Here is a 21157-nt window from a genome sequence, read left to right on the forward strand (position 1 = left end):
TGTGTTAGTTATTGCTGTGTAACTGTCATCCCACAGCCTAGCAGCTTAAAACCACACACACTTATTTGTCTCACAGTTTGGGTGGGTGGGGAATCCGGTGCAGCTTAGCTGGGTCCTCTTGTCTCCGTGTCTTTCAACGGGCGGCAGTGTCATCTTGAGGCTCAATGGGAAGGATCCATTTCCAAGCCCACTCTCAGTATGGGCAGGATTCAGTTCCTTGTTGGCTGTTGCACAAAGGTCACTCATCTCTTGCCACGTGACCTTCTCCAGAGTTCATGACTTGGCAGTTTGCTTCATCAAAATGAGCATGCAAGACAGCTATCACAGTCTTAATCTCAGCAGTGACATCCCATCACATTTGCTAGATTCTGTTAAGTACTCATGGGGAGGGATTACACTAGGGTGTGAACACCAACCAGGAGGCCAGGAACGTCCAGGACTCTCTTAGAAGTCTACTTACATATTAGCGTCCTGTGGCTACTGTACTGAATTGCCACAACCTGGGGAGCCTAAAACAGCAGAATTTCTTCCCTCCCAGTTCTGGAGGCTAAAAGTCGGAAATCGATGTCAGCAGGGCCATGATCCTTCTACAAGGTCTAGGCAAGAATCCTTGCCTGTTCCAGCTTCTGCTGGCCCCATGCATCCCTGGCTTGTGGGAACAGAGCTCCAGTCTCTGCCTGTCTTCACATGGCCTTCTCCTGGTGTTCTCTACATGTGTCCTCACCTCGTCTTGGAAGGATTGGATTGCACTGGTGGATCCTAAATCCAGGATGATTTCTTCTCAAAGTCCTTAATTAATTACATCTGCACAGGCCCTATTTCCAAGGTCACATTCACAGGTATTGGGGGCTAGGACTTGAAACATATATTTTGGGGGGACACAATTCAGCTCACTACAGTCTATCCATCACAGTGTCCATCAGTAAGGGATGGGTTGTACAAATTTGGTTCATCCACATGGTGAGATACTAGGTCCCTGGGGGAGAAGAAAGAGTGAAAAAGTTCTTTATATATTGATAAGAAATGACCACTAAGGTATATCAAGGGCAGGCAGCAAGGTACAGCATAAGGTATAGATATAATCTTTCTTTTGCATAAAAAAAGAGGAGAAAATAGATAATTTTTGTACATCAAATATCTCTGGAAAGATACACAGGACATAGCACCCCACAGGTTGCCTGTAAGATGAGACTGGGTGACTAGGAGATAGGAATGGGAGAGACACTTACTTTTAATTTATAACTGTCTATACTGTTCGAACCATGTAAATGTACCATCTTTCCAAGGAGAGAAAGAAAATCTACATTTAAAAGTTCATCTGTCATGTGTAGCGCAGAGAAGACAAATAGTGACTCTCTGGCATCTTACTACACTGATGGACAGTGACTGCAATGGGGTATGGGGTGGACTCGATAGTATGGGTGATTGTAACCACATTGTTTTTCTTGTGAAACTTTCATGAGTGTATATCAATGATACCTTAATAAAAAAAGATTAATCTGTTATATCAACACCCAAATATGCAGAACATAGGTTAACACTTCAGAGTCTTCTCATCTTTCTCCTATTTTATCTATATATAAAAATATTTTATTTTTCCTGTACAAATACGGGCTTATTCTGTCGTACTGTTCTGAAACCTTTCATTTAATATCTTGTAACATTTCTCCAGTCATTAAATGTTCTGTAATGTTTGGAATGACTTCATAGTGTTCCATTAAATAAACGACCCATGGCCTACATGTTCAAGTCCTCTATTTCTGGATATTTTGGTCTAATTCTTTGCTGTTAAAGTCAGGCATTATGGGAGACTTTGCAAGTTAGCGTTAAGATATCCAGTGACTCCAGTTAACCAGAATGCCCATCCTCTAAGCCTCCTGGTTAATGTGTTTTTGCTGATGGTGGGCAGAGTCCAATCCAGCCCAGCACCTGGATTTGGTAAGCACTTGGTTTTAGCAACTGGTGGGGTGGTAGCTCCTGTCACTTGTTTCCTGGTTACCTGAATTGCAGATTTAGAACCCTCTGCGGTGAGCAAGTGAGTACCTGGCACAACTTCCTTCTGATGGCTAGTCCTGGGGTCTTGGTACCACCCTGGGTCAGGGTGACCGGTGGGCAGCAGCTCTGGGGATTCAAATGATCACAGGCTAGGCTGAGCTGAGCAGAGCCACTGAGTACAGCAGGGAACCCAGCCTCTTCACAAAGAGGGGAGTAGAGGCCTCCTGAGGAGTCCTCGTCTAAGCACGTGTCTCCCTGAAGCAGGCTCCTGTGGGGCTCTGGGGAGTAAAAGGGTCAACGAGAGACGTGTATTTGTTGTCCCTCCCAGAATCTCACATGCGGCAACGTGGTGTAGAAGAAAGACCATGGTACTGGAGGCTCCTGGACTTCCTGCTGTGTGTCCTTGGACAAGTGACTGCACCTCTCTGAGTCTCAGTTTTCTCTTAAGTAAAATGGAAATAATCCGAGGACCTGCTTCGCAGCTTAGATCATACTTCACAGAGGTGTTCAGAGGGGACTAAAGACAGAATGAGAAAATGTAAGAGGAAGCAGCCAGCACAGTGTGGTACACAGCCAGAGTAGGCCTGTGAGGTGCAGGGACGGTAACTAAGGGAGACCGGGAGAAGAGAGCCCTGGGCAGACCCAGGCAACAGGCAGGTCCCCTGGAGAGAGGGGCAAGGATGGGGGCCTCAGGCCAGGCCCTGCTGCTGTGAGAAGCGCTCCTGAGTGCGGGCTCTGCGGGGATGGACAGCATCCGTAGACTGCGGAGTCCAGAGCCTGTCGGGGCCTGGGTAGGGGGCCAGCAAGTCTGAGGACTCCAGGCAGGTGACACAGACCTGAGCTGGGACACCTGGGGGCCAGCTGTGCTCTCTGGCAGGACTCAGTCAGCCCTCCCTCTGGTAGATAGGGACACCTCAGGGAAGTTATGCCCTTCTCCCAACCTCGTACCCCAGTCCCACTCCCCATCCCAGGGGTTGGCCCAAATCACCTTTGACCCAGTAGCTCTCAGTCCTGACCCCCTGATAGCCTCCAGGGCAGTTTCTCAGACCTAAACAGGCTCCTCTTTGACAAAGGGCCTCTCCCTCCTACCCATGGGAAACAAAGCCATCAGCTACAGCCCCCCTGCTGTTCTTTGGTATTCACTGATTTGCAAATATAAAATCATAAAATTAAACACGCTTTTTGGAACAAAGCAGACTCCTCCCTCAGCCTGAGATTCCAGCCTGCCTCCCCCATTGAAAATGGATGATTGGATCCAACAGAGGTTGAGGCCCAGGGAGCAGGTGGAATCTATTGTTACAGTAGAAATGACACATCATTCTTTAGCTTCAAAAGCCTGGTTTTCTTCACGGTCCTATCCCCATCCCATTCCGGGAAGGCATATGAGCTTATGAGGATGGGCAGCAGATGGGATTCCACCATTTTACAGATGAACAAACTGAGGCCACAGAGCCTCATCCAAAGTTGCAGGACAGTCTGGAAAACAAAGACGTTCTCCCACCAGGGCAAGGCACTGAAGCCTCGGTATTGCTCTGTGGGCTCCAAAGGCGCGTGGGCAAGGCCCCTCAGTCGGGCTGGGCGCCGGGGCTAGACCAGAGCTTCGGAGTTTACGGCCCTTAAGGCCTGGCCAGTAAACCCAAGCCGAGCTCCCAGTGGGACCGGGCGGCTGGGTCTGGTTCCGATTCTGCTCTGCCACCTTGCAGCTTCGAGACCTTGAGCCACTCGCTTACTCTTCCAATTTTCCGTTAGGCAAAGGAGCTGCCAGTCCCTGTCTGCCGGGCTGTCCGGAGCGGTAAGTAGGACCGCGAATGCAGAGCCTGCAAACCAGCCCCGGCCACCAGCAGAAGCGCCCGAAGCAGGGCCCGCGGCCACCCCGCCCCGGCCCCGAGGGCGCGCCCTCTGCCGGCGACGCTGGAGCGCGGCTCGGCCCCCTGCCCCGCCCGGCCCGGCCGGCTCGGCCTCGGCGGCGGCGGCGGCGGCGGCGGTGGCGGCGGCGCGCAAAGGTAGGAGGCTGGCCCGGGGCGCGGGCGCGCGGGCGCGCTCCGGCCAGGAGGGGGCTGCGGGGCTGCGGTGGCGGCGCGCGCGGGCGGGAAGGCGGGCGCGCCCCAGGGCCGGGCCGGAGCTGCGGTCCCGGGGCCTAGGAGCGCCCGCGGCGCCCTCGCGTTGCTCCCGCCGCTGCCGGGCCTGGCGGCGGGGAGAGCGCGCCACGGGCTGTGGGGACGACCTGCCTGCCGTCCTGCTCCAAATCCTGCCCGGATTCGCGGGCTGGGGGGCCGGACGCGGTGGGGACCTGCCCGACGAGCGCCCTCCGTCCCGGGAGTCCCCTCGCCCCGCCGGGCTGTGCCGCCGTGGGAGGCGCTTCCCAACAGCCACCACAAACAGATCCCGTTCTGCGGCTTCCCGTGGGCCAGGTGCCGTCCCTTCCCTCCTCGTGTGGGGGTGTCATTTCCCCCTCAGGGCCACCCTACAGAGTGGAAAGCAGCTCCATTTTACCGACGAGGAAACTGAGGCCCAAATGGGCAATTGAGTTGCCCAAAATGTCCCGGCCTGAGCAGGAATTTGGGCCCTCCTTGGGTTTCTCAAAATGGACCCCGAGGCCCCCTGTACCCGTCTCTGGAGTTGGCATTTTGAATAGGCCCATTCGTGATTTTTATGCAGACCTGAGAGAACAGTGTCTGCCCGTTGCTGGCCAGTTTCCCCATCTCCTGGGGCAGGACTTTTCTGGGGCATTGGGATGCTGGGGGAGGCCTCCATGAGGGTGCCGTCTGTCTGTTCTCATCTGAGGTGTCTCATATTCTTACACTTACAGCAGGTGCTTAATGCATAAACGAGTTCCGTGGCAGGAGCAGACCTGAGGCTAAGGCCAGGCTGGGCTCCTCAGTCAGGAGCAGGGTTCAGGAAAGACCTCGGGAGTCAGAACCCCTGCATCTTGGGGTTTTTAGAACTTAGCTTCTCCTCTCCCCAGGTCTTCTCTCAAGCCCTGGGGATGGGGGTCAGGTCTTGGAGTCTAGGCACCCTTCCCATCCAGGAATCCCCTGTGGGGTCAACTGCCCGGTTTTTACCCTGAATTCCTGGGATGTGGCAGTTGCTTCATAGATGTTCACTGTGTATCCTTCCTGGATCCCAGTCTGTGGGTATGTCAGCCATGGCCAAGACTTGACCAATGTGACCCCCACCTCCACCAAAGCCCAGGAGCATTGTTTCTTTTTCTTTTCCACTTTTCCCATTTAGTTTCCTATATCATTACTGGTATATTAGCATAATATTAATGCTGTATTAGCCTTCATCCATTCATTCATTCAACAACTGTTCCTGGAGCCTTGGGTCTTGGACACTGTGGAGACGTCAGGGAGCAAGGCTGACTTGCTCCTTACCCATGGAGGAAAGAGACAACATACATGTTGGAGAAACTAGTGAATGATTACTGGCAGGGACAGCTTTAGCCAACCTTCTCCGGTGACATTTTTGAGCTAAGATCTGGTTGACAAACAGGAGTCAGCCATGCAGAAGAAGAGGGAAGAGCATTCCAGGTGGACAAGATGGCAGGTGCAAATACCCTGAGTTAGGATCCTGATGTGTTTGAGAATCAAGAAGGCCAGCATGGCTGGAGTGGAATGAGCAAGGGGGTGGGGGAGGAGAGATGAGGTAGGTGAGGTGGGTCAGGGCCATGGCAGGACCCTGAGCTCTGTTTTGAATGTGATGGCCGAGATTTGAACAGAAGAGGGATGTTATCTCTACTGTGTGAGAATAGACTGGGGTTGGGGGACAAAAGGGGAAGCAGGGAGAACCTGAGGAGCCATCTCAGCTGTCCAGGCAAGAGATGGCAGTGGCTTATATAATACACATCCGAGACCTAGGGTGGTGCTTGGCACACAGTAAGTGGCCCATAATGGTAGCCATGGCTGTTATTGTCTAAGACCTTAGCACCAGGCATACCTGGGTCTTAGCTGGGGCTTCAGCTCTTTATGGCTGGGTAGCTTTGAACAAGTCATTTAACTTCACTGAGTCTTATTGTTGTCATCTGTGAAGTGGGTAGAACAGTGCTGGCATCCCACGGCTGTCAAAAGGGTTATAATGGAGAAGGTACAGATGCAAAGTTTTGGCACAGGGCCTGGCTCATAGTTGGCTAAATATTTTTATTATAATTTCTAGTCAGCAACTGGAAAAGAAAGAAGGGATAAGGGATAAGAGCGCCGGTGTGTCTGAAACTCATGAGTAACCTTGGATGGACTTTTTTGGCAAGTTTCTACAGCTAGACTCGGCAAACAGAGGGCTTGGAGGGTGGGCAAGAGCCAAGCAGGGGTGAGGAGATGTGTGCAAAGGGTATCTCCTCTGCACTTATTCGCCCCACAATGGCTGAGGATCTACTGCACACAAGAACTTTGTGGACTTGGAAGAGCCAATAATACTAGTGATAGTAATGATAACACTGATACTGGCCAGCACTTGTCCACTATTTAACAGCATGTAGTAATTAAGGTAATACTAGCTGATATGATAGTGAAATTTGGAAATCTCAGAGGCCTAACACAACAAAAGTGTGTCATTCATGCAGAGTCCTCTTGGGTGTGGGCAGGTGGCTTTTCTGCATGGTGACCCCACAGACCCAGACCCCTTCCATCATGTGGCTCTGGCATCTGCTAGGACCTCAGCATTATTTCCTTCCAGCCGGTGGACAGAGAAGGAGATAAACAGTTCCTCAGAGAAGGTTTTTATGGGCCAGGTCTGAAGTGGCACACATTCTTTCTGTCTAAATTCTACTGGCCAGAAATTGATCACATTGGCCATACCTGACTGCAAGGGAATCTGGGAAGTGGCTTCTAGTTATTTTCTGAAGAATTGGAAATGTTTTTTGGTGAACACATAGGAATGTCCACCATATCCGGGCACACAGTTAAGCATGGATCATCTTATTTAATCCAGACACCATTATTATACCATTTTACAGATAAGGACACAGGCTTCCTAGCCCAGGGTCACACAGCTGGTGGGGAGGCACAGCCAAGGTTGGAGTCAGAGGCTGAAGCTGTAACACTCATCTTTCCCATGAGGAATTCAGTCATTGTTTTGAGACCTGGATGGATGCTGCTGATGCTGGAGAATGGTACATACACACAGGGTTTAGCGTGATGTCGTGGGATCTATAGAACCCAGTAGAACTGTAGGGGAAGAACTTTGTGGACAGATCCAAGGGTCAGGATCACCCGGTGCCCAGGGTTCTGGAGTCCTGCGTCCTCCCTGCTGTCCTCCAGGGCACTGGCTGGGGAAGCATACAGTAACTCAGTTCCATTTCCAATCACATCTGCTCTCTCTGCCAAGCTGGGCAAGCCGGCTGGAGACCCGGCCTAGGGATGTTTGGAACCTCCCTGCTGCTCTATGGGTGTGCAGCCTGCAGAGGGCAGCCTTCTGGAGGCTGTCTGGGGATGGGCAAATGGGGGTTGCAGGGCTTTGTTGTGGCAGCTCTGCCCTGGCCGGGTTTAGTTTTGCTTAGATCGGCCTTGGTTGCCATGGCAGCTTGGTTGCACTTATCTTTAGGCCTGTTTCCTGGTTTTCCATTTGCAGAGCAGATTCCCTAGTTTGGAGTGAGAGGCCCAGGCTGAACTGATGTGCATTTATGCAGCACCTGCTGCATTCCTGGGCCTGACCTAGACACAGTGGTAGAGTCTTAAAGTGCAATGGCCTGGCCTTGCCCTTGAGGCACTTATTGGGAGGCTACCTGCCTAAGTGGAATGAGCTTTGGCCTAACCACTTTCCTGTGGCTTTGAACTGGTAAGAGCCTCATCTCTCTGAGCCTCAGTTTTCTCATCTGGAAATGGGTTGAGGTAGAGATTTAATGAAATTACATGAAAATGTCTTCTATGGGACAAGATACTTCAGCAGAAGGCATCCTGAGGCTGAGGGTCAAGAGGTAGCAAGCAGGTACTTAGACACATGATGCTAATGATGACAAGAATAGCAGCTGCCATTACTCACTCCATACCAGCCGCAGTTCTAAAGCCCTTACACCTTCCCACCCGCTTAATCCTCACCACAGCTCTATGTAGTAGGTGTTATTACTAGTCCCATTTTAAAGATGAGGAAACCGGTTCAGAGAGGTAACTTGTGCAGAGCTGGAACTGAGATGCAACCTCAGATCTGATAATGACGCCAGAGGTTCTGGCCCAACCATTATGCTGCACAGCCTCCTTGCTGCAGGAAAGGAAAAATGGGAGGTGGGGGGTGGGGCTCTGAGCCCCGGGAGCCCTGGGCTGCAGAGTGTGTACATTTCCGATTTTCAAATGAATGAAATCAATATCAAATGGACACTATGAGCCTGGTACGGAGTCACACACTCTTTACGCACATACAATGTTTTGTTTAATCCTCAGACAGCTCCAATATTCTCTTCATTTTACAGAGGACACTGAGGCTCGGAGAGGCAAAGTTGCCTTCCCTGGGGCACGTGGGAGCAGGGGTGAGGGAGATTCAGTTCCTCGCCTGGTCTTGGCAATTTCACAGCCTGAGTTCTTGGCTGTGCACCTGATGCGGGAAAACATCATCCCAGCACCGTGTAAATTCATTCTTAACAATGCATCTGACCCCTGCTCTGGGTCAGCAAAGATGGTCTTGAAGATTCTGGCCTTTCCGGCCTCCTGAATGCTGACCCCACTACTGGGCTTGGAGGGCTCTAGGACCCAGCAGCTAGGGAGGGGGACAGGGGGAGGGGAGAGGCGGGGGAAGGGTGTGTGTGTGTGTGTGTGTGTGTGTGTGTGTGTGTCTAGGGGGTGGTCCTTACCTCCAGGTCCCGCCTCCCGCCCCTCCCCCCCTCTTTCCCTTCCTTCCCCACCTCCTCCCCTCCCCCTCTTCATCCCTTGTCTTCCCGGTTCCCCTCTGCCTCGCTTCCCTCTCCCCTCCGGCCCGCCCCTCCCCCTCCCTCGGCCCCACCCCCTCCGTGGTCACGTGAGGGCCCCGCCGGATTTAAGCCTAATCTGCCTGGTGCTCAGCACAGCGGTCCTGCTGTGGAGGGGGCAGGCTGAGCCAGTCTCTGGGGCCCTGGAGAAGGGCCTCGAGAGAGGGGCCTGCAGCCTTCCCCCCATGAGCTTGGAACCGGAGGGGTCTTTGGAGGCCCAGCTGGCACTGGAGACAGTGGTCCAGGTGGGTCCTGTGGGCTGTGCCCACCCTGTGCAGGGTAGGGGGAGTGTGGGCCCAGCAGGAGTGGGTGAGGAGTGGGCACATTTTGGGGGTAGAGGAGTGGGAGAGGTGTGGTGGTGGTGCACAGGGCCCCCAACTTACAGCTGCCGACCAGATCGGGGGTGGACGGGGCCACCTGGCTCTTGTGCTGGGCCTCTCTCATCCCAGTGCCCTGCGGGCGGAGGGAAAGGGCCCCTGGATATATTGTTGTGGTCACCTCTGCTGGCACAGTGGGGTCCTCACTCATCTAGGGCCAGAGCTGTATTGGTGCCCCCAACACTCTGTGATGCCCCAATGGGCTTTGCGAGTGGGTTTAGTTTGCTTCTCTGGCCCTTGAGGGGACCTCCTGCCCAGGGTAGGGGGATGAACAAGAATGTCCTCCCATGGGGCTGTTCGCTGTTCTAATTCCCAGGCTTCCTTCCATTTGGTGGATTTCCTGACAGTCTTCTGGGCATCCACATCTGGGGTGGCCCGACTTTGCCCTCTCCCACCCAGACCAGGGAGCCCTGGGTCCCAGGTACCCTGCAGACCCTCTTTTTCCTCCATGCAGACACTGGAGGGCAGCCTCGTGGGCCAGGAGAAGGGCCTGAGCGTGCAGGACCCGGCCCAGGACTCTCAGCCCACCCGCCTGCCTGCCCACATCAGAGAGATTGTCACCCGCAACCTCTCCCAGCCCGAGAGCTCAGGTATGCCGGCCTGTCACCTCCACAAGCACTGCCTACATCTCAGCTCTCTTATACCTGCCTCTCCAACAGTCATAATGACAAGGATCGCAGCTTCCATTTCCTGAATGCTCACTGTCAGGCAGGCACAGCCCCACCGTGCAAGGACCCATTTTACAGATGAAGAAATGGAGGCTCCGAGGTGTAATTTGCCCGGACTTGTTCCCCATGTGATGCCGCTAGAAGGCAGGGATGAGTATCTCTTCTTGCCTGCCTGCAGCCCGCTGTCCCATTCTCTCCCAGGGAAGGTATGAGGTGGCTGACTCTGAGATTACAGGTCAGGGCTTTGCAGAAGTCTGAGGGGTGGTACTGTCCAGTCCCTGCCTAGGCAGGGAGGCTGGCAGCCCCCTGCGCCTCCTGGTGGGCGGCACCCATGACCTCATGTGTGGTTTGAGAGTCTGGGAAGGGCACTCGGTTGCAGCTGGTATGTTTGCAGCTCTCCTTGGTGGTGTTCCTGGCACTCCTGCTACAGTCCTTGTCCAGCCTCAACTGCCTTGAGAGGACCAGGGATTTGAGAACCCTGGGAGCCCTCACCTGAGGCTGGAAAAGCCTAGAAGCCCATGGGGTGTATCTAGCTCTACTGGAGTGGAGGGGAGCCTGCAGGATGGGGGGGACACTTCTCCCTTGGCCTTTCTTTCCCTTCTTCTCTTCTTCCTCCTGCTCCTCCTGACCTACACAGTCTTAAGCCCTGGCCTCAGAGGTTACATGAAGCTCTTGCCTTAAGTGAGGTTTTCCTGCTCTCCTGGCAGGGGCTGGTTACTGTTCTACTCTTATTATAGATCAGCAAAACTGAGTCCCAGAGAATAGTAGCAGTTGGAGAAGGAACGAGCTAGAACCTGGGGTTTAGTGTCCTGACTCCTGGCCCGAGCCTACCCTCCTGCACCCCCTGGGCCTGCCAGGGCCGGCCTCCGGCTCTAGTTGTGTCTCCTCCAAGCCTAGCTCCAGGCCTGGCTCATTGTCCATCTTCCTGTTTCCTGTGAGGTCTGGTGCTGCATCCACTCCCACCCAGGCTCCTCCCGGGGGCCTGATTCACCTTCCTGCCTCCAGTGATGTTTGTAGGGTACCTGTTGAGAGAGGACAGCCCCCTGGACCCAGGTGTGAACTAATCATGTGCCTACTGTCACTCTAGCCCCACCACCAGCCACAGAGATGGCATCAATGCTGTCGCTGCAGGAGGAGAACCAGCTGCTGCAGCAGGAGCTGTCCCGCGTGGAGGACCTGCTGGCCCAGAGCCGTGCTGAGCGTGATGAGCTGGCCATCAAGTATAATGCGGTCAACGAGAGGGTGGGTGCTGCCCCAGGGCTGAGAGCTGGGCTCCCTTGCTTCGAGGACGGGGAGACAGCCAGGCCAGGCCCATGCACTGTAGGTGGATCTGGAGTCAGGCTGGCCTGGGTTCAAAATTATGGCTCTGCCAACTTGAATAGCCTTGAGCAAATCACTCCACTCTCCAACTCTGTTTTCTGTGGTTGGATGGTAATATGATGTGGAGTTGTGAGGAGTCAATGAGGTAATGGAATAAAGTGCCTGTCACCAGGGCTATCTCATTCCCATCTGTCCAGGCCTGCTTGGGGACTCAGAGAATAAGACCCCTAGACACCCCTGCCACCCCTTGAGTCTCTAGGCATCTCCCTGTGCTCCCATTTACATGGGCCTTGGGGTCCACCCAACAGTGCCTGGACACTGGGGCAAACTGGATTAGGCACAGGTCATCTGGCACAGCCACAGGATCTGCCGCCCCTGACCGTGGTGGTGAGGCTCAGCCAAGGAAGGAAGGAGAAACCAGGCCTGCTTCCAAGTCCAGATAGGATTCACATCCCCCAGGACCTGTACTGCAGGCTTGCAGGGGTCCCAGGGCCTGGAGTGGGATGTGGTGTGGGCCAGCGCTGGGGTACAGGTTGTTTTGGTGCACTGTCTCCTTTGGGCCTCTGGGCTCCTGGGAGGTAACCCTGGCTTGTTGATGGTGGCTGAAGGTTGGTGGGAGGGTTGCATGAGGGAGGGAGTCTGTGTGCAGATGGGAGATGTGTGAGTGGTAGTTACAGTCATAATTGCTGCTGCCATTTATTGAGTAGCTGCTGTATGCCAGGCACATGCTGGGTGCTTTACATTTAATGCAGCAAAGTTGGGACCATTTTATGATGCTCCTATAAAAGAGGAGATAACAAAGGGTTCAGAGAGGGAAAACATTATGCTTGAGGTCACACAACTGGTTAAGGCTAGGTCTCTTGACTCCCAGCCCAGGGCTCTGAATTGCAGTTTTGTTTTCTGGACATGGGAAGAGAAAAAACTGAGCTAGGAGTTCCAGGGGGCAGCTGGCCCCTGGAAAGCTGGAAGGACCTCAGACATGACCTTCTGATATTACAAATGGGAGATTGAAGCCCAGAGATTGAAGTTGACCCATAGTCCGCAGGGTGGTATTGGCAGAGCCAGGGTTAGCTGAGGACCCCTGAGCCAGGCTTGTCCATGCAGGGGCTTGCACACCCACGTTGGGATATGCATTTATGCATGTAGTTGTGGAGTGTGCCAGCGTCCTGGTATCTGCCCGCCTGGACAAGCCCCTGACTTGTTGGGACTTGCAGAGGAGCAGCATGGGGAGCCCACAGTGGCCCCTAGCACTGGGGACGGTGCAAAGCTAGCTTTCCCAGGGTTTGCAGGGGGTGTGGAGGGTAGGCTGGCCCGAGTCCCACATGGTTGATGACAGGCCCGTGAGCCAGCCCCCTCCTAGTTTAGACCTCTCATTTTTTGGCCCCTGGCATAATGTCAGGCCCCTGGGGGCTGCCTCTTAAATGCCAGCCTCTGATGGACAATGAGGCTAACACTGTCCGGCTACTGGCAGGGGAAGGAAAGGAGGGGATGAAGAGGTGGGAGGTAGCAGGTCCCTTTTCTGCTAGGACACAGTTGCCAGGGCTGAGGCTGTAGCGTGGGGGTGGGGGGCTGTGTTAGTCAAGAAAATTCCCTCCTGCGTCTGAGGAAGCCCCTGAATAGCAGGTAGGGGAGCCTGGTGTTTGTCCTTTGTCTGCTGTGGTGTGAGTGAGACACCCCTGGAGACAGGGATTGGTTGAGGATAACCTCGAGGCCTTGCTGGGGGTGGGTCCACAGAGAACATCAGAGCCTGGAGATCACAGATGGGAGAATAGGCCCAGAGAGGGGGCACGCAAGGCCCCAGATCAGTGATGGAGCTGGGACAAGATCCCTGGTCCAGGGCTCTGGGGTCCTGCAGCACCATCTCTCCTTGCTGCCCACCTGTCCCCATGCTGCAGGTGGTGCCCGCCCCTGTGGCCAGAACTGTGGCATGTGGGCTGGGCCGAAGGGCAGTCAGCAAAGTTGTTCTGACCCTTTAAACCCCACAGTATCTGTGGGGAAAGGGAGTGGAGGTGAGATCAGCATCGGTGTCCTGTTGACGGCATGCAGGGAAACTGAGGCAGGGGATCTCAGTGGCCACCTCCCAGGTCAAGAGGGAGGACCTCAGGGTCCTGTGGAGGCCTCCTCCTTCCCTGTCCCTGAGGAGCAGGTGTTGGGCATGGCATCTGGGAGTGGAAGGAGGGAGTGGCCACAGGCCCCCTGAGCCCCTGCAGTGTCCATGGCAACCTGGACAGAGTGAATCAAATGGTGGGCACAAGGGCAGTGGTTGCTCGGGGAGACAGTAAACTTTTTTCATCCCTAGTTTGGTGCAGCTTCCTTCCCTTTTAAATTCCAAGTAAAATTGAAAGGCTCTTTTGTGAGCGGCAAGGTTTGTAAAAAGGAGTGAGGTATCGCTGGAGTGGCCTGGGTCCTGCTGTGAGCACTATGGGGCCAGGGTGGACTTCCTGGTGACTGTGGGAACCCCTCTAAATCACAGAAGCAAACGGCACCTGGTTCACACAGATGTGCAAATACAGCACGGGGCACAGTCAGATACCCCCACACCTACATGGATGCACAAAACATGTCACACAGGAACACAAGCCCACCCAAGGGGTGCACTCGGGTTCACGGGTTGGTCGCCCCATAAGCCACACCCACAGCCAGAGACCACATTATCTCACCCAGATGCAGAACTTGTCACCCAGATAGATAGTCACACCATCGAGAAATACCCTTTCTGCAGACAGCACGACACGCCCCACATCTGAGGGATGCACGCAGCTAATGGCATGCGCAGGCACACAAAGCATGGAGATGCTACCATGCATAACAGAGACACATGCAGAATCCAGACATGCTCCCAGCCCACCCACTTCAGGTCATGGGCACAGACTGAAAGCACATGGACACAGGCGTACCCAACGCTTGCACAACGTAGACCTGTGACCACAGATGTCACCTTACCCTGGTCCCTGTGAATGCCTAGACACAGAGACACACAGGGTCCCATGTGGATTCAAATAACAAAACACACCCACACCCAGTGAGGTACCCCACACCAGTGCACAACTCCCAGTATCTTGGTGCCACCACCATCACACTCAGATGTGGACACCCTGCCCATCACTTAACTTGGCTGGACTCTGTGCAGACACTGGTTGTGGGCTGCAGCCCACCCTCCAGGCAGAGACCCCTACCTACTGCTTTCCCCCTACCCTCAGACCATGTTCCCCTTAACAGGAGGTGCGGCCCCCAGGCAGCCCCACCAGCCCCTCTTTATGGGTGGCACCCCACTGGCCACCATCACCCTGCCCAGCACTGACCCTTAGGAATGGGGTCGGTGGGCAGGCATGGGCTTGTTTTCAGCATGGTCAGTGGCTCATGGAGCGTCTGCCAAGCATACTGGGGTGAGGTAGGCCTGTAGGGCTCACGTGACCAGGACCCGTTATTAGCATGAGCTAGAGTGGTTGTCCGTGCTGTTGGCTTCCTTGGGACCTGGTGTGGGTGGGCATGTGAAGGCCCTGCCCGGGCCGTAGCTGGCCAGGCACTGGAGAGGCAGGTGGAGAGTGTGGGCAGGGGTCAGAGCCAGCTCTGCTGGACTGTTCTCCCTGGGGGCTGTCACTCCCGTTAGCCTTGCTCGTCCTCAGCTGTCCACTCCCTATCTCCCTTCCCCAGCAGCTTGAGGAGGCCCCCTTCAAGCTAAGGTACCTAAAGGATTTGGGGGTTGAATGGCTGGTCGGGGGGCAGCAAGAGCCAGGCAGGCATTCTGCCTGTGCCCACCGGATCTGAGAGCGAAGGGTCTACAAACTGCCTGGAGGTGGAGGGAGGCACTAAGCAGAGGCTTCCTATGTGGTAAGGGGGAGTGGGGACCCGAGGCTGGGCTGAGACTAAGAGGGCATTAATAAACCATGCTATCCATTAGAGTATCTGTGTGCCCGTTGCAAATCTCAGCACTCTGAAGTTGAGGGTGGGGCTGGGAGGTCATCTCTGTCACCTTGGGGATGTTGAGACTGCCTGTGTGTGAGTTACGTGTGTGCGTGTCTTTAAGCTCAGGTGTGCATACATGTATTGATGCCTCTCTGTTTGAATGTATTCACATGTGCTTGTGCCATTAATACATGATCTCAACAAACATGCCACTGTCAGTCTTCTAGGTCTAAGATACAATGGGGAACAAAACTCCAGGCTTTCCTGAGCTCACCTTGGGTGGGGGTGGGGAGACACAAGCATGAATCTAGAAATCATCAACCACAGCAGGGTTAGTGTTTCAGAGGAGAGGCTCATGGTACACTAAGAACCTCCGAGGTTTACCCCCAGGTACAACTTTGAGTTCTGCATGCACATGTGTGTGAGCCCACTTACATGTGTCCGTACACACCCCATCTGTGTGTCTATGCAGGCCCTGTATTTGTGTCCATGCATACTAAGTCTGTGTGTCCATGCATGGCTGCATTAGCTCTTGCACAAGTGCACTGCATCCTGAGCTTGTCCATATGTGTCTGTAAGACATCATGGGTTTGGGCCCAGCCTGGCACCCCCTGCAGAGGCCTGTGCCTACCTTCCTGGGAGGCCCAGCACTCTCACCCAGAGCCCTTCCCTGCAGCTGGAGCAGGCTGTGCAGCTGGAGTCTGGGCAACTGGAAACACAGGAGCCCAGGGGGCTGGTACGGCAGAGCGTGGAGCTGCGGAGGCAGCTGCAGGAGGAGCAGGCCTCCTACCGGCGCAAGTTGCAGGCCTACCAGGAGGGCCAGCAGCGGCAGGCCCAGCTTGTGCAGCGGCTGCAGGCCAAGGTCAGGGCTACCCACTCTTACTCCTGCCCACCTATGTGCCCACTGTGCCCTGCCCCCTCCTCCTGGGGCTAATCATCTGCTCCCCACCCCTCCCCAGGTTGTCCAGTATAAGAAGAAGTGCTCTGAGATGGAGCAGCAGCTGCTGGAAAGATCCACAGAGCTGGAGCAGCAGCAGCTGAGGGTGGGTGCCAGGGTGGGGCAGGGCAGGCCCTTCCCTATACTGGCAGACCTGATGCCCCCACTTCTTCTGCCAGGACACAGAACACAGCCAAGATCTGGAGCGCACCCTCATCCGCCTAGAGGAAGAGCAGCAGAGGTGGGGCACAGCAGGGAGGGTGCATGGCTGGCAGGGCAGTCCTCTCTGGCCATGTGCCCACTGGTCCCTCTTGCCCTACCCAGGAGTGCCAGCCTGACCCAGGTGAATGCTATGCTCCGCGAGCAGCTGGACCAGGCAAGCTCAGCCAACCAGGCTCTGAGGGAGGACATACGCAAGGTGACCAGCGACTGGAGCCGCAGCCACAAGGAGCTGGAGCAGCGGGAGGTGGCGTGGAGGCGCGAGGAGGAGGTGGGCACGGGAGGATCGCTGGCCCGAGGGGAAAGGCCTTTGCAGAGTGATGAGGGCTCGGATATGGGGAGAGGGGAGGAGAGGTCCTGCTGGCCAGTGAGTCCTTTAGAAGAAGTAAATCGTCGTCATAGTAAGAGCTGGCCTTGATGAGCACCAACCGTGGGCCAGGCATAAACCTCATAACTGTAGGTGCTCCCATCCTCACTGAAAGGGGTTAAGTAACCTGCCCACAGTTGTGCAGCTGACGGCTGGGACGCGAACCCAGGTCACCCGCACTTCCTGGCCTGTGCGCTGCCTCTTGAAGCCAGTGGGGCATTGAAACCCAGATCTCTGTGGGAGGCTGGGGGTATGAGTGGGGCAGCTTCCACTCCCTGGGCACGGTGCCCGCCGGATGGTCAGGGACTGGGGGAGGAAGCAGCCAGCCCTCACTCAAGCCGCCTTCCTTCCAGTCCTTCAACGCCTACTTCAGCAACGAGCACAGCCGCCTGCTCCTCCTCTGGAGGCAGGTCGTGGGGGTCCGACGGCTGGTCAGTGAGGTGAAGATGTCCACCGAGAGGTGAGGCCCAACTGGTGGAGGGGCCGGCTTGCAACAGTGGGGAGACAACTCCGCTTTTTTTTTTTTTATCTTTAATCTACATTTATATGAAGAATACTATGTTTACTAGGCTCTCCCCTATACCAGGTCCCCCCTATAAACCACTTTACAGTCACTGTCCATCAGCATAGCAAAATGTTGTTGAATCACTACTTGTCTTCTCTGTGTTGTACAGCCCTCCCCTTTCTCCCTCCCCCCCTATGCATGCTAATCTTAATACCCCCTTTCTTCTTCCCCCCCCTTATTCCTCCCTACCCACCCATCCTCCCCAGTCCCTTTCCCTTTGGTATCTGTTAGTCCATTTTTGGGTTCTGTAATTCCGCTGCTGTTTTGTTCCTTCAGTTTTTCCTTTGTTCTTATACTCCACAGATGAGTGAAATCATTTGGTATTTCTCTTTCTCCGCTTGGCTTATTTCACTGAGCATAATACCCTCTAGCTCCATCCATGTTGCTGCAAATGGTAGGATTTGCCCTCTTCTTACGGCTGAGTAGTATTCCATTGTGTATATGTACCACATCTTCTTTATCCATTCATCTACCGATGGACATTTAGGTTGCTTCCAATTCTTGGCTATTGTAAATAGTGCTGCGATAAACATAGGGGTGCATCTCTCTTTCTCAAACTTGATTGCTGTGTTCTTAGGGTAAATTCCTAGGAGTGGAATTCCTGGGTCAAATGGTAAGTCTGTTTTGAGCATTTTGATGAACCTCCATACTGCTTTCCACAATGGTTGAACTAATTTACATTCCCACCAGCAGTGTAGGAGAGTTCCCCTTTCTCCACAGCCTCGCCAACATTTGTTGTTGTTTGTCTTTTGGATGGCAGCCATCCTTACTGGTGTGAGATGATATCTCATTGTAGTTTTAATTTGCATTTCTCTGATAATTAGCGATGTGGAGCATCTTTTCATGTGTCTGTTGGCCATCTGTATTTCTTTTTTGGAGAATTGTCTGTTCAGTTCTTCTGCCCATTTTTTAATTGGATTATTTGTTTTTTGTTTGTTGAGGCGTGTGAGCTCTTTATATATTTTGGACGTCAAGCCTTTATCAGATCTGTCATTTACAAATATATTCTCCCATACTGTAGGGTCCTTTTTGTTCTATTGATGGTGTCTTTTGCTGTACAGAAGCTTTTCAGCTTAATATAGTCCCACTTGTTCATTTTTGCTGTTGTTTTCCTTGCCCGGGGAGATATGTTCAAGAAGAGGTCACTCATGTTTATGTCTAAGAGGTTTTTGCCTATGTTTTTTTCTAAGAGTTTTATGGTTTCATGACTTACATTCAGGTCTTTGATCCATTTTGAATTTACTTTTGTGTATGGGGTTAGACAATGGTCCAGTTTCATTCTCCTACATGTAGCTGTCCAGTTTTGCCAGCACCATCTGTTGAAGAGACTGTCATTTTGCCATTGTATGTCCATGGCTCCTTTATCAAATATTAATTGACCATATATGTTTGGGTTAATGTCTGGAGTCTCTAATCTGTTCCACTGGTCTGTGGCTCTGTTCTTGTGCCAGTACCAAATTGTCTTGATTACCTTGGCTTTGTAGTAGAGCTTGAAGTTGGGGAGTGAGATCCCCCCTACTTTATTCTTCTTTTTCAGGATTGCTTTGGCTATTCAGGGTCTTTGGTGTTTCCATATGAATTTTTGAATTATTTGCTCCAGTTCATTGTAGAATGTTGCTAGTAATTTGATAGGGATTGCATCAAATCTGTATATTGCTTTGGGCAGGATGGCCATTTTGACGATATTAATTCTTCCTAGCCATGAGCATGGGATGAGTTTCCATTTGTTAGTGTCCCCTTTAATTTCTCTTAAGAGTGACTTGTAGTTTTCAGGGTATAGGTCTTTCACTTCTTTGGTTAGGTTTATTCCTAGGTATTTTATTCTTTTTGATGCAGTTGTGAATGGAATTGTTTTCCTGATTTCTCTTTCTATTGGTTCATTGTTAGTGTATAGGAAAGCTACAGATTTCTGTGTGTTAATTTTATATCCTGCAACTTTGCTGTATTCCGATATTAGTTCTAGTAGTTTTGGAGTGGAGTCTTTAGGGTTTTTTATGTACAATATCATATCATCTGCAAATAGTGACAGTTTAACTTCTTCTTTACCAATCTGGATTCCTTGTATTTCTTTGTTTTGTCTGATTGCCGTGGCTAGGACCTCCAGTACTATGTTAAATAATGGTGGGGAGAGTGGGCATCCCTGTCTAGTTCCCGATCTCAGAGGAAAAGCTTTCAGCTTCTCGCTGTTCAGTATAATGTTGGCTGTGGGTTTATCATATATGGCCTTTATTATGTTGAGGTACTTGCCCTCTATTCCCATTTTGCTGAGAGTTTTTATCATGAATGGATGTTGAATTTTGTCAAATGCTTTTTCGGCATCTATGGAGATGATCATGTGGTTTTTGTCTTTCTTTTTGTTGATGTGGTGGATGATGTTGATAGATTTTCGAATGTTGTACCATCCTTGCATCCCTGGGATGAATCCCATTTGGTCATGGTGTATGATCCTTTTGATATGCTGTTGAATTCTGTTTGCTAATATTTTATTGAGTATTTTTGCATCTACATTGATCAGGGATATTGGTCTGTAATTTTCTTTTTTGGTGGGGTCTTTGCCTGGTTTTGGTATTAGGGTGATGTTGGCTTCATAGAATGAGTTTGGGAGTATTCCATCCTCTTCTATTTTTTGGAACACTTTAAGGAGAATGGGTATTATGTCTTCTCTGTGTGTCTGATAAAATTCCGAGGTAAATCTGTCCGGCCCCGGGGTTTTGTTCTTGGGTAGTTTTTTGATTACCGTTTCAATTTCTTTGCTCGTAATTGGTTTGTTTAACTTTTGTGGACAACTCCGCTTTTTAAGTTGAATTCAACCCAACTCATTTGACCTTCAGTCCAGCCCAACACACCTGCTGTGTTCCAGGCCCTGTGGAGATGCAGGGGCAACTAGTGATAATGAACTCTTAGCACGATCATGGCAGTTAGTGTTTACGAGGTGTTTACACGAGGTGTTCACTCTGAGCTGGGCACTATCCTTTCATTTCATCTAATACCCATGGTGTCCCTGGGAGGTAAGAACTATAATAATCCCCATTTTGCAGATGAAGACCCTGAGGCTCAGAGGTGGTGACCTTCCCAAGGTCACACAACAGTAAGTAAGTGGCTGAGGCAGGATTTTCAGCTCCTGCTTTCAGTCCACTAGAACATTCAGCTTCTGCTACCAGGGACCTTGCAGCCTATAGAGATGAAAAGATATAGGCCCCCAAAATTCTATATGGAGGAAGTGAGTGGTCAGTGACATGAAAGTGGAACACAGTGTCTCAGAAGCTCAGAAGGATGGGAGGCATGGGAGGTCAGAAAAACACTTAGAGAGGAAGTGGAATTTACTTTGATCTCAAGGCACGGGCAGGATTTTAGCTGGCAGAGGCAGCATCCTCCAGGCAGAGAGAATAGCACAGGACTGGGCCCTGTGGCTTGGAGGTGGGGAAATGACGGCCTCTGGAGTCGTAACAAAAGGCAGTTGAAGGGAGATTGAACTGGAAAGGACAGCCTAGCTTCCAAGGGCCGTCTCAGGAGGGGAGCTGGTCCTGCTTGATCTTTAAGCAGCTGAGTCTGCAGGGAGAACTCAGAGTCAGGCAGAAGAATTTTTTTCCTTTTGTACATTACAAATGTGTTTAATTAATGATCTGTTGTTAAAATCGCCAAAAATTCAATCAGTGTCCAGATTTCCAGTGGACGCCTCAATGTCACAGATGGTTCTGCTTTGCTGTTTATCTTTGCCTATTTGTTTGAATCAGGATCCATAGACACTCACAAAATGTGGTTGGTTGATTTGTCTTAATCTCTTTTAATGTATTTTTTCGAGAAACTGGGATAGTTTTCCTAGGAGACTTCCACAGTCTGGAGTCTGTGGTTTTGTGTAACATCTTTGTCCCCTGTATTTTGTCTAAGTTGGAGGTTGGCTCTAAGCTTGAGCA

The 21157-nt window shown here is 52.3% G+C and overlaps 1 protein-coding gene across 9 annotated transcripts in view; it reads left to right on the forward strand.

Moving 5' to 3' along the window:
• The first annotated feature begins 3785 nt into the window (after positions 1 to 3785).
• The window catches only part of CROCC (ciliary rootlet coiled-coil, rootletin), a 47005-nt gene continuing 29633 nt past the window's right edge, over positions 3786 to 21157 (forward strand). For 2 of the 9 annotated variants that reach the window (XM_073233267.1, XM_073233268.1), the window contains exons 1-8: positions 3789 to 3998; positions 9716 to 9851; positions 11017 to 11171; positions 15832 to 16017; positions 16115 to 16198; positions 16272 to 16333; positions 16417 to 16582; positions 17032 to 17138. In XM_073233267.1, coding sequence (XP_073089368.1) covers positions 3804 to 3998; positions 9716 to 9851; positions 11017 to 11171; positions 15832 to 16017; positions 16115 to 16198; positions 16272 to 16333; positions 16417 to 16582; positions 17032 to 17138 — 1091 coding nt within the window. In that variant the 5' untranslated portion in view covers positions 3789 to 3803. Of the gene's footprint in view, positions 3999 to 8947; positions 9130 to 9712; positions 9852 to 11016; positions 11172 to 15831; positions 16018 to 16114; positions 16199 to 16271; positions 16334 to 16416; positions 16583 to 17031; positions 17139 to 21157 lie in introns of those variants that run through there. The other 7 variants (XM_073233270.1, XM_073233271.1, XM_073233273.1 and 4 more) reach the window with 6 other exon arrangements.

This window comes from Manis javanica, chromosome 4 (genome assembly GCF_040802235.1).
Source record: "Manis javanica isolate MJ-LG chromosome 4, MJ_LKY, whole genome shotgun sequence".
Taxonomy (NCBI): domain Eukaryota; kingdom Metazoa; phylum Chordata; class Mammalia; order Pholidota; family Manidae; genus Manis; species Manis javanica.